The sequence below is a fragment of the Kogia breviceps genome, chromosome 4 (assembly GCF_026419965.1).
Source record: "Kogia breviceps isolate mKogBre1 chromosome 4, mKogBre1 haplotype 1, whole genome shotgun sequence".
NCBI lineage: Eukaryota > Metazoa > Chordata > Mammalia > Artiodactyla > Physeteridae > Kogia > Kogia breviceps.
The window spans coordinates 75,191,700-75,204,267 of record NC_081313.1 but is presented as its reverse complement, the minus strand read 5'-3'; the positions used below and the strand labels follow the sequence as shown (position 1 = coordinate 75,204,267).

The 12,568-nt window shown below is 38.9% G+C and overlaps 1 protein-coding gene across 14 annotated transcripts in view; it reads left to right on the top strand.

The window, feature by feature from the left end:
- ARB2A (ARB2 cotranscriptional regulator A) overlaps positions 1-12,568 on the top strand; it is a 428,393-nt gene that overhangs the window by 285,378 nt on the left and 130,447 nt on the right. For 13 of the 14 annotated variants that reach the window (XM_067031341.1, XM_059061464.2, XM_059061459.2 and 10 more), the window contains one exon: positions 3,872-3,956. In XM_067031341.1, coding sequence (XP_066887442.1) covers positions 3,872-3,956 — 85 coding nt within the window. Of the gene's footprint in view, positions 1-3,871; positions 3,957-11,628; positions 11,683-12,568 lie in introns of all 14 variants that reach the window. The other variant, XM_067031335.1, reaches the window with a different exon arrangement.

Below are 12,568 nucleotides of genomic sequence, written 5' to 3'. Positions count from 1 at the left end.
GGTTACCAGTGTCAGGAGGGTGGGGAAACAGGAAGATGTTGGTCAAAGATTGCAGTGGTATAGAATGCACAAGTCTAGAGACCTAATGTACAGCATGATGACTATATTTAATAATACTGTTTTGAATACTGGAAATTTGCTAAGAGAATGGATTTCAGGTTCTTTCACCACACACACTGAAAAATGCTAGCTATGTAAAGGAGAACATGTTACTTGGCTTGACTGTAGTTATTTCACTATGTATATGTATGTATATTAAATCATCATGTTGCACACCTTAAGTATATAGATTTTATTTAAAAAAAAAAAAAAAAGGCTGAGTGGGTGAATGTCATTTCCTGACATACCCCTGGCCTCTGAAAGTCTCCAGCCAAGCCAGATGTATGGTTCTACCTAATAGTCATAAACCCTTAACCATCACCATTCAGTTCTGAGTGTCAGTCCTGGAAACACAACCTGATAAGTAGTAGTTGTTCTTGTCTGAGGACACAATGCCTTCCATATTAAGCATCAACCTCTAGACACTGATTATTCATAACTCATAAAAATGAATAAAAATCTGTGCTCAACCAGGGCAACATTCATCTCCAAATACTTCCACATATTTTGCACAGGAATACCTACTACGTGCTTTTCTCTTTAAACATAATATATTAAGTTGTAAACTTTTTATAAAATTCTAAAATTCATTTCATATCTACACTGAAATATTGTCAACCTTGGTTTAAATAGTCACTCAGCAATGTTTTTGCCTATAGGCACTTCTAGTTTATACTAAAAGCTCCCAAACTTTTGAATTTCACAAAGGCAATTTACAACCACAAAAACCTAAAGTTTTAATTTTAATTTTAAAGTCATAATTTCAGAGTAAAAGACCTTTAAGTTGAAAACACTTAACTTTAAGATACTCACTGTATTGCCTTTTTTTCTCTTATTCCCTCAGACCCAGAGAAATTGTAGTTACAGGATCCATCCCAATCTGCTGGCTCTGGCCAAGGGCTTCTTTCTCTCTGCTTGTTGGTCAGGGTGAGGCGGGGCTGCATCTGAGGCTCAAGCATGGCTCTGTTGGTACCTCTAGTCCAGCATGCCTTGTTGTCTGCTCAGGGCAACTGAAAATAACATCTCTGAGGTCTGGGAACACACTCCAGCAGGATCTGGGTTTAGATAGGGCCTTCCTAGTGGGCTGCTTCTGTCGTCATCCAAGACACTTAGCTAGTGTTCATCTCAACTGAGGAACTGGGATAGGGTGCAAATTGGGGCATTGAAAAGAGGGAGGGATAAAATAAGCATTAGAAAAACAGTGAAAAGAGATTTGGTTTCTAAACTATAAAAACACATCTCAGAATGGGGGTTACATTTGATAAGATGGAATTTCAGATAGATTGAATTCATATGTAATGGCTGTATGTCTTTCTCATATTTCCTTCTTTACATATATTTCCCAGTTTGTTTACATTATTTTGTTTCATTATACTCTATCATATGGGAAACATATTTTTAGCTTGTTTTGTCCTTTTCTCTCTATATTTTTCCCAGTGGGATAGAAATGTCACACAAACATGCACGCCATACGTATACGTCAACTTATGGTATCAAACCTTTACAGTTCTTTGTCATTGCAGAGAACTTTTGGACATATTTACTTTAATTATAGGATGTTTGTTTTCTATCCTATTTTTATGAGAGATCAAAGCCTAAACATGTGCCTAGATAAAAACTGAAATTTCAGGATCATAAAATGTAAACCTGTATTTTGTTTTAAATGTTTGAGTTAAAGGTGACCTGGATAAAATCCATTTTGTTCGGCTTTTAAAGTCAATGATGAGTTAGAAAATGACTAATCGCCTTAATACTATAATGTACCATCACTGTTACTAATACTGGAAATATCCTATAAGACATAGTTTTACATATGTGAAGTATAAGTGAACAGTATTAAGACTGACATATCACCTGGGTAATAGCTGATTTTCATCAGATTTGGAGGTACTACTAGGATGAATAATAATTAAAATATATACCTAATCGCTGCCTGTCTGTTGGTAGAGCTAATTGCTGTCATTGAAAAGACTAAATCGTTTAAGAAAAAGAGAGAGAAAGAGAAAGTCATTCTTCATTGAAGCTATCTCCCTGTATCATTGGAAGCCTATTTTTAGTACCTATAGAAGTCATGATTTTTGAATTTATTAGGGGTTGTGATGAATGATAAAACAAATCATCCATTTACATATCTTGACACTGCTTTGGAGAATACTCATTTCTTACAAGCAAGTGTCACACTGTATAAAAGCTGGCTAATTGTGTGCTAATCTTCTGCATTATCTAGAACTCTCTGAGGTGGTATCCTATCAATAGTAATATTAATTTTATTTATTTCAAATGTACGAAATATCTTCTAAAACCCTATTTCTTTTATAATTTCTTCTCCCTTACATTGTATTAATTTTGCATTCAGCTGCTAATTAAGATTAGGAGTGAAAATTATAGAATACATATCCACTTTAAACCATCAAGCTTTTATAATACATGAAGATAGTAATATTTTATCCATTTTAAATGTAAAAAGAGAGAAAGCAGTTAAGAACATTACTAGATGTTGTGTTTGTTTTCATGTTTTTTTTTTCCACACAGTTCAATAGTTTCATTGATCTACTGTTTCTTACAAAAATCTGCCATGCTTTGTGAACTTCACTTTCTAATCTCATACAGCAACCCTTCCTTTATGTTATTCCTGCTCTCCCTGGTCCCAGAACAGTAGGGTTGCCTTGACAAATCTATTCAAAAGCCATTCCTCGGCCTTTATTGGTGGGGACTGGGGCCTTTGAAATTCTCTCCTCACTGCAACACAGCTGACATCTTCTTCCAGACAGAATGAATTAAGGAAATACAATAAGACACTTGATCTACCAGTCAAGGATCTTTCCACAGTGAGGACGGATTCCATGGTGCACAACCAGGACAGCAAGCATCTAAAAATACACAATACATGCTTGTTTACCAGAATAGCAATCAGCGATTTTTCCAACATGATTGATAGGATGATTTCTTTTAAAATAAAATCTGTCTAGAAATTCATTGTGTGTGTGGGGGGGGTGTGTGTGTGTGTGTGTGTGTGTGTGTGTGTGCGCACGCGCACGTGTATGTTGGAAATTTTTTTAAAGCCATATGACGTTAATCACATTTTTAAAGCCAGACTTCAAATACACACTTAAAAGGTATGGAAGGAATATAGATTATTTTTATTTCATCTGTCTGAGTTGTAAATGATCATTATCTTAGAGATTTATCCTTAATATTGAAGTCTTTGTGTCCTCAGACACACAGCTACAATTTACCAGGTTGTGTTTCTTTTGAACTGTTTGATACAGCCTTCATTGAACCAAGTTGAAGTAAAAATTAAAAGATAGTATATTTATATGGGCCAGATTTTGAGGAGTAATTGCAAAATTTATTTCCTCTAGTATTACAAAGACAAAGAATATAGTTTTAAAATATCACTATTCTTTCACATGTTCATATTAATATTTATTTCCATCTAAAAGTTTAAAATAGATACCCTTTTCAATTTCCTTTAATTAAAATCCTAGCCTTCTTTTATGAGTATATTGCATCATAGTTCACAGAAGGTTACATGTCTTCTTAATATCAGGACAGATAACTTGCTGAATTGTAGAAGATGAACTTTTTTCCACAGTCATGTTGGTCATGAATAATCACTGACTGTTTACATAAGAGAATTTTTTACAGAGTATGGAAAATAGAGTATACTTATAGTGGTTGATTGTATAGGATAAATTAATCTCCACAGCCTAACAAGTTGGTCTTGCCTTAAATTATGTTTCAACAGAACATTGTCTCTATTACATTGCAGAACTGTTGTAATTGGGTCTCTAGCTCTGAACCATTAGACACATCAGTGGAGTCCATGCTGCCTGACTGTCCCCGAGTCTCAGCAGGTATGTGTTCTATGAGAGATGTATAGAGTGCTTTTTATTAAGGTGAAAAAATATGCTAATGAAATGTGGAATTCTATTTTGTGAATTAAGCATGTTGTTCTGCCTTGAATCTTTGAATGAATTATTGGTAACATACAGCATGGGTCTGACCCAGTACCAGAAGTGCATTAAGTAACTGAAGATGCTTACCATCAAACTCCGTAAAGATGAATAGGTGAAACAACGCGAGAGTAATATGGACAGTTGCTGTTGAAGCTTAGGGAGATTAGATGTACATAAATTGAAAATTAGGACAAGGACTGGATCTCTGTACAGGATCTCAGAGTATTTGTCTCTGATTGATTACCAATTCAGTGATCCAATAGGCAGTCAAGACTGTGAGTTCAGAGAAGAGACATTGCTGTGGCCTAGAGTCTAGAGAAGTTTTTCATGTAAAGGATTTTGGCTGGACCCTGTGTGTTAGATAGGACTTGGATTATAGGAAGGCATGCAGGGTGGTATTCTAGGCAAAAGAAACAGAGCAGTGTAAGGAGTAAGGGCTGGAATGGCTCAGAAGATATTCACAGGGGGCGAAGACAAGACTGGCCTGTCCACTGAAAGAAAGGAGGTATCGGGGTGAGCACCTGAGGAAGCAGGCGAGCTCCAGACAGTTTAAGAGTGGCATTGGGACTTCCCTGGTGGCGCAGTGGTTGAGAGTCTGCCTGCCGATGCAGGGGACACGGGTTCGTGCCCCGGTCCAGGAAGATCCCACATGCCGCAGAGCGGCTAGGCCCATGAACCATGGCCGCTGAGCCTGCATGTCTGGAGCCTGTGCTCCGCAACAGGAGAGACCACAACAGTGAGAGGCCCGTGTACTGCAAAAAAAAAAAAAAAGAGTGGCATTGATTTCCATCCTAAAAGGTGTGTTACTTTAGTCTCTAATCTCTAGGTAAGAGGAAAGAGTGACATTCTTCATTACTTTCTGATTCTGGCTTTCACAATTTTGATGGTAAACACAAACTGAGCAGTGGTGTCTGCTTATGTTACGGAACAGAAATGGGTTTGCTTTGGTCATAGATGCCAGAGAATGAGTAGAAGTTTTGAACATGAACTACCTCATATAACAACCATAAGAGATAGCTAATCGCTAAGCAAAGTTGCATACATGTTTACATATTTGAAGGAAATAATTTGGAGAACAGTTCAACTACTAGGTAAAGACCTATTATTATAATTAAATTTCACCATCATTAATACCTAAACTTGAACTGAGCTTCACTATCATTATAACTAAACCTTTCAGGTCTGTCAATCAGGGTTCAGTCAGAGTAACAGACTACTAGGTGATATATATGCTACAGTGTGTGTGTGTGTATGTGTGTGGTATACATTAATTACAATATATTGTCTTTATTATCAGTGATTATGTTCTATAAAGTCTCTGAGAACACTGAATTAGTGAATACTGAATCATTACTCCTATCCTAGGGAAAATACAGGGTTAGGTTCCTGCAAGCTTCTGGTCACATTTTCATTGACCAATCAATATATAACTTTGTTTTATGAGTGTTTCAGTTTAAAGACGCCTTATTTAATATATATTGTTGATTCACTAACATTGAATTCACAGTCAACAGCACTGTAACTCATGCCCTAATGGGACTTATTTTCTCCATAAGACACATCACTGTCTTAACACTTCAGCACTATACTTGGACGCCACTTCAGCACTATACTTGGACGCCATTTCAGCGAACAAAATCACCAACAAAAGCACAAAAATGTAAAAACATGGCACTAAATAGTCTTTGAAAAGGACACTTGTTTACAGTACAAGAAATGGAACAAGAAGGCAAAGCATGACCTTGTTTCACCTTAGTTAGGAATGTGTGTTGAGCAACTCAAATTTTTCACCATGCTGCACATGTGCATATCCACAAATGACCACAAAAGCACCATGAGTATTGATTTGGGGGTTTACAAATAAATTTTAATAAGTAGGTGAATTCAGAAATATGGAATTCACAAATAATGAGGATTGACTATATATAGTAAAGAATTTATTACAGAGATTCGAACTGGGATTTGAGCAGAGCTGGTTAAGCAGTCTCTATAAGAATGTCGACTTGGCAAGCGATGCTGGAGCTGAGTCTACAGCGCAGACAGTTGTTAGTGGAAGATGTTAATGTAAAGGGGTAGAGAGCAAGAATGAGCTGGAACCCATAAGCATGAGCTGGAGCCCATGAAGATGGACTTAAACCCATGTCAGTTCTTGTGGCTTCTGTCCTTGGTGGTGTGGGTGTCCTGTAGAAGCCAGTGCCTTTTGTCCTGGTAACCACTGCCTTGTGCCACCAAGTGAGCCAGCAGATAAACAACGTGTGTGAGCTTGAAATTGTTGCTGCTTCACTTTAACTCTCCAAATTTCCCACAGAAGTCTCCCTTTTGTACCATTCTAACTAGAGATACACAGATTGAAAAGGAATTCTGGGAAATGCAGTTCAACCTAGCCAAATTGCCACATTACAGAGCCTCCACAGTTCACCTCTTGTCAACTTGGCACTCATATACATCTCCTTAAACCAGGCAATCTCCAAATGAAGACATTAGTGAAGTCTTGCTTCCACCTAACATGATACAACTATCCTGTGTACAATCAAAAACACACTAAAAAGGAGGATACAGGGCTTCCCTGGTGGCACAGTGGTTGAGGGTCCGCCTGCCAATGCAGGGGACACGGGTTCATGCCCTGGTCCAGGAAGATCCCACATGCCATGGAGCGGCTGGGCCCGTGAGCCATGGCCGCTGAGCCTGCGTGTCCGGAGCCTGTGCTCTGCAACAGGAGAGGCCACAACAGTGAGAGGCCTATGTACCGCAAAAAAAAAAAAAAAAGGAAGATACAAAGCCCATTTTTTGTCCTTGGCTGATAGTTCATTCTTCTCATCTTTGGTATCCTATAATTTAAATACTGAGAGATAAAGCTAATTACTATTGACACATCTTACATGAGATGTTAAGGGAATAAGAGAGAAGAAAACAAAAATATTTAGTGTATATATTCATTTCAAAATGAGAAAATACTCATAACTATTACATTCCTCATTTTTGCAACTGGTCATGTAGTTGTAGCTGCTATGTATAACTACCTTCATTCCATATTCTCTTTGCTTTCAGCAAGCACCTCAACTGGTCATGGTCTCTTGCCTGGTGGGATAACCTGTATCTTCATTCCTGAAGGGTCTGGGCTATTAGCAATCCTGCCTGACTTACATTATTATAGTTTTCTGTTGACGCGAATCACAGAAAACATTAACAGATGACCTAGAGAATTTCCTGCACTACAGACACTCCTATTTACCCCCATTGTGTAGTAGCAACTCAATTTCTCCTTAGTAATCAGGATCAATCACCCTAGCCAATATAGTAACACTCTCTGTTGCTTGTTAATCCAGTGGTATAAGGATTCCAGAGTGGCAAGATGGCAGTTTCAGCTTTCAGTTCAGTGGAATCGTTGTGACACCTCATGGAAGCATTCCTCCCTATGGAACCTTTAGACCAACAGAGCCTAAAGTCATGGGAATGGGAAGCAGTAGTTTTGCTAGTAAATCACTAAGGGTAATGAGAAGGGAATCCAGCCCCATTTCTACTCCTCATTCCTAGATCTGGGAGAAACATCACAGTGTATTAAAGGCTGATTTAGAGCACATAACGCATCTGGGAGGACACTGTCTCAGCTTTACAAGGTGTTGTCACCTAAGCAGGCACCGTAACTGACTGTTCAAAAAGTCATTCCAGGGGGCTTCCCTGGTGGCGCAGTGGTTGAGAGTCCGCCTGCCGATGCAGGGGACACGGGTTCGTGCCCCGGTCCGGGAAGATCCCACATGCCACAGAGCAGCTGGGCCCATGAGCCATGGCCGCTGGGCCTGTGTGTCCGGAGCCTGTGCTCCGCAACGGGAGAGGCCACAACAGTGAGAGGCCCGTGTACCACAAAAAAAAAAGTCATTCCACCATTCTATCAAGCCTACTGCTTAAGGATAATGGGAACATGGTAATACCAATGAATGCTGGCAGATCTCAGGCTTTTTCTTGTCCTCTTGCTTGCTCCCTCTGATGGAAGCCAGCTGCCATGTTGTGAGCTGCTCATGCAGAGGCCTATGTAGCAAGGAATCGGTGTCTCTGGCTGAGAGCCAGTGAGGATCTGAAGCCTGCCAACAGCCACGAGAGTGACCTTGGAAAAGGATCCCCTCCCAGTTGAGCCTTGAGATGACTGCAACCTCAGCCAGCACCTTGATGTGGCCTTGTGAGAGTCCCTGAGCCAGTCATCCAGCTAAGCCACACTCAGATCCAGGACCCTCAGATGCTGGGACTGATAAATGTGTTTTGTTTTAAGCTGTGAATTTTGGAGACGACTTGTTCCACAGCAGTAGATAATTAATACAACAGGCTTACTTCGACTCTGGTGGTCGCTCAAACCTAAGCAGAAAGAAACCATAACTTTTTTGGAGAGTAAAGCTTTGTAAGGTTCATCTTTTCTCTGATACCTTAGGGTTTAAGAGCAACTCTTTCAAAAAAAGGCACTAAAAAGCTCTTTGAAGACAATTTATTTATACCCTTTCTCTTCCACTACCTCATTAGATTTTGTGGTACAGTTTACCAAAGATGAGATATTGTTTCTTCTTTATCACACTCATTTGATCTTATACTAAGTCGTCAGCTCTTCTCTGAGCTTATATTTAAGCTTATACTATTCAGCTTTTCTCTGACCAAATTTTTCATAGAACAGAACTTGCTACTTTCTGTAACCTTCTATTTCCCGTGGGTGTTTATTCCAACAAATTTGGCTTAAATCAGAAGGAGATTTCATGTACAGTCCACAGCATACACAGTTGTCCCCCACTTTATAAAAGCTTACTTTATGCCACTTCACTTTTATGAAAGACCTGCATTCGTACCTGTTTCCATTAACAGAAGGAAATCCAAAGAGGATTTTTGCTTTTAGGAAGAAAGGCGAAAGCAAAAATAGAATTCAACATTTGTTTTCAGGGAGCCATTATAGAGGCAGCAAGTACCCTGAGCTGCAAGAGTGACACCACTAAGCTCCTTTTCTGGGAACTACACTCTGCATCTCAACATCAAGTTGCCATAGCTTAACTGTGCATGTAAACATCTGTGCCTTATCTCAATTTATTTTGGGCATCCACTAGCAAGAGTGCCCTAAAGTAGTTGCTTCTTCACTCTACATCAGTTTGGCTTACGAAAGGTTTCACAGGAGTTACTCTACTTTCAGATAGTAGGGGAAACCTGCATCCATTTATTCCTCAAATATTTATTGAGCAATTATTATGTTCCAGGTACTGTTCTGGAAGCTGGGGACATAGCAGTGAACAATAGCTTATAATGACTTTTTTTTCCAAAAAACACCTGTTTCCTGGCCCTCTGCCAGTGGGTAGTTTGCTCCTTTTGAATCTGGCATCAACACTAGGTTGCATCAATTGAGAGAACAGTTAGGGCCAGTACCCCCAGCATTTTCCATACCTACTTATAAAAATTGAACAGGTTTTCAATCAAAATCAGCGATTTCCCTCAGAGTCCTAAAAAAATGTTGAACATTTTGTATGACATGATCAACATTATTATGACATGATAAAAATGGAATTTTAAAGAAGATTAATTTAGTAAATGAATAAAAAACAGGAGCAAGAAGCCAGAGGCAGTAGACTCAGCAGGATGTGACAATAAAGACAGTGTATGTGGTTGATGGTGTGAATTGGAGTGGTGGCAGTGGGAACAGAGAGGCTAGGAGAGCTGTAACACATATGACTTGGGAAGAATCTACACTCCTTGATGATAAATAGATTGAATGTGGAAGCTAAGGGGAGGGAGAAGACAATGATAAGCTCCAATGAAAAGTGACTGGGATAATGAAAATGTTATTACCAGAAGTACAGGGGAGCTGGAGGGGGAAATCAATTATGGGCAAGAAATGATGAAATTAGGGGCTTCCCTGGTGGCGCAGTGGTTGAGAGTCTGCCTGCCGATGCAGGGGACACGGGTTCGTGCCCCGGTCCGGGAAGATCCCACATGCCGCGGAACGGCTGGGCCCGTGAGCCATGGCCGCTGGGCCTGCGCGTCCGGAGCCTGTGCTCTGCAACGGGAGAGGCCACAACGGTGAGAGGCCAGCATACCGCAAAAAAAAAAAAAAAAAAAAAAAAAAAGATGAAATTGTTTTATGACCTACTTAATTGAGATAATGGTTGAGGTGATGGCAGGAAATTCAAGTAGAAATGGCAAATGTTGTTTAAGTACCTTTGAAAGACTTGAAATTCTCTGATTAATAATCCTGTTACTATAATTTAAACTGTTAAGATTGTTTGAAATTTTCGATATGTACTGACCACACGTTAGTGATAGATGTCCAGACTAGCCGTTCAATTTAGTGAAGGCTTTTTTTTTTCCAGATTTCTAAATTACAAAGTTTTTCTTCTTGTTATAATTTGCTTTTTATCTTTTGACTAGACGTTTCATGGTCAAAGCAATGAAATTACCTGTAAAAATACATACTCATTTAATATTGTATTTTTTCCTTTATTACTAAATATGTAATAGATCTAATAGATCTATTAGATCTAATGCTCATAAAAGCATTTTATGAATGTTGTTTACCTATGCATATATATTTTAAAAGCAGGTATAATAAAATTTTTAAATTGTTCTTAAAATACACTATAATTATTTTCAGTACAGTCACATTGTTTTTATTTTTCTTTTGAAAGCAAATGTAATACTTGTCAACTCCACACTTAAGAATTGTCAGCATTGTATCTTATATTGTACTTAAAATGAAGTCTGACTTTTCAGTTATTATAACATATAGTGAACAGTGGATATTTGAGGGATCTTGAATACGTGCCAAGTGACTGGTTCCCCCACTTCTTTATTTTAATAGTATTTCGTACTAGTGAAAATCAGCACATTGAAAACATGTTATTCAGAGAAACATATAATAGGTTAATAGGATATATGTTTATTGTATAGCCCACATTTTGGTTGTTTATGTTTGTTATAAAATGGCAACAGCAAATATCTGCCTCACTTATAGAAATGTTATGAAATGTTAAAAGGACAATTTTTTAGTATCTGGAGGGATATTTTAAGTTCATCAAGAGGAAGGCACTGTGAAAATGTATTGTAGCACTATATATTCTCATTAGTCATTTTAGAATTTAAAACTGTCATTTATTTTAAAACAATTATTGATTATTTTAATCCTGTAGAAATGGGAAAAGCATTTGCTGAAATATTTCCCCTTCCATTTTCTTGTCTCCAATTCTATTTTTAAACAACAAATAACTTAGTTATTCATGTTTTCCTATGTTCTCTGTGACATTGGTAAGGGTCACAAAACCATAGTCACAGAAAGACAGAAAATATAATGGAGAAATCAAAAGGAAGACTAATAGTCAAAAGAAAAATGTTCAGTAGGACATAGAAATCAGGAGACAAAGCTGAAAGAAACCAGGGTAGCAGTAAAGATGAAATTAGAAATGATCTTATATGGTGTGTTGCTTCCCCAAAATAGCAAATATAATTTTTAACTGGATGAGCAGACATTCTTCTGGGTGAAAGGAAAGCAAAATATAAATGTTTGAAAGCAGACAAGGTTATAGAGCACTGATATCTTCTGACTTCTTACAAGTCTGGACACAGCTTGCTTCGGCTGGCCTATGACTGACAGTCCACTCTTTGCCCGGTGGGTTCTAACTGGGCCTGGGTGTGGGTAAGTACTGCTGCTCAGGCCCACATACTTTCAGCCCCCTCCGAATGTGCTCCCTCCCTGCCTGCCTGTCTGGGTATATGCTTTCAGTCTGCATGCATTCATTCAACAAGAATTCAGTGTGGGGGCTTCCCTGCTAGCGCAGTGGTTGAGAGTCCACCTGCCAATGCAGGGGACACGGGTTTGTGCCCCGGTTCGGGAAGATCCCACATGCCACGGAGCGGCTGGGCCTGTGAGCCATGGCTGCTGAGCCTGCGCATCCGGAGGCCTGTGCTCCGCAACGAGAGAGTCCACAACAGTGAGAGGCCCGCGTACCACAAAAAAAATAATAATAATAAATAAATAAATAAATAAATAAATAGAATTTAAAAAAAGAATTCAGTGTGGACCAGACATTGCTGCAGGTGCCAGGGACATAGCAGTGAATGACAGCAGATAATGGTCCCAATGTGGAGCTTACATTCTAGAAGACGATACAGACAGTAATAAACAAGATAAGTAAGGAGAGTATATATGTAGTATGTTAGATAGTGGTCATTGGTAGGAGGAATAGAAAACAAGAAGAAAGGACCTGAAGTGTGTATGTGGAGGGGAGGATTCGAATTTTTAGAAAGGTGGCCAGGGAAGGCCTCTCTGAGAAGATGACACTTCTAGGACATTCCTTCTAGTCCTGATCTTCTACCGTTTCCCACTGGTAAAGACAGTACATATTTGCTTATCTGACTTTAGAGATCCTTTTAGAGATCCTCTTCCTAGACTTCAGGGTATCTACTTAGGTCTGAAATCTTCGCCCTTATGTCCTCCCTGCAGTCTCTTGTTCTGGGTTCTTGAAAACCTGACCTTCTCATTGGATCCACTTTTA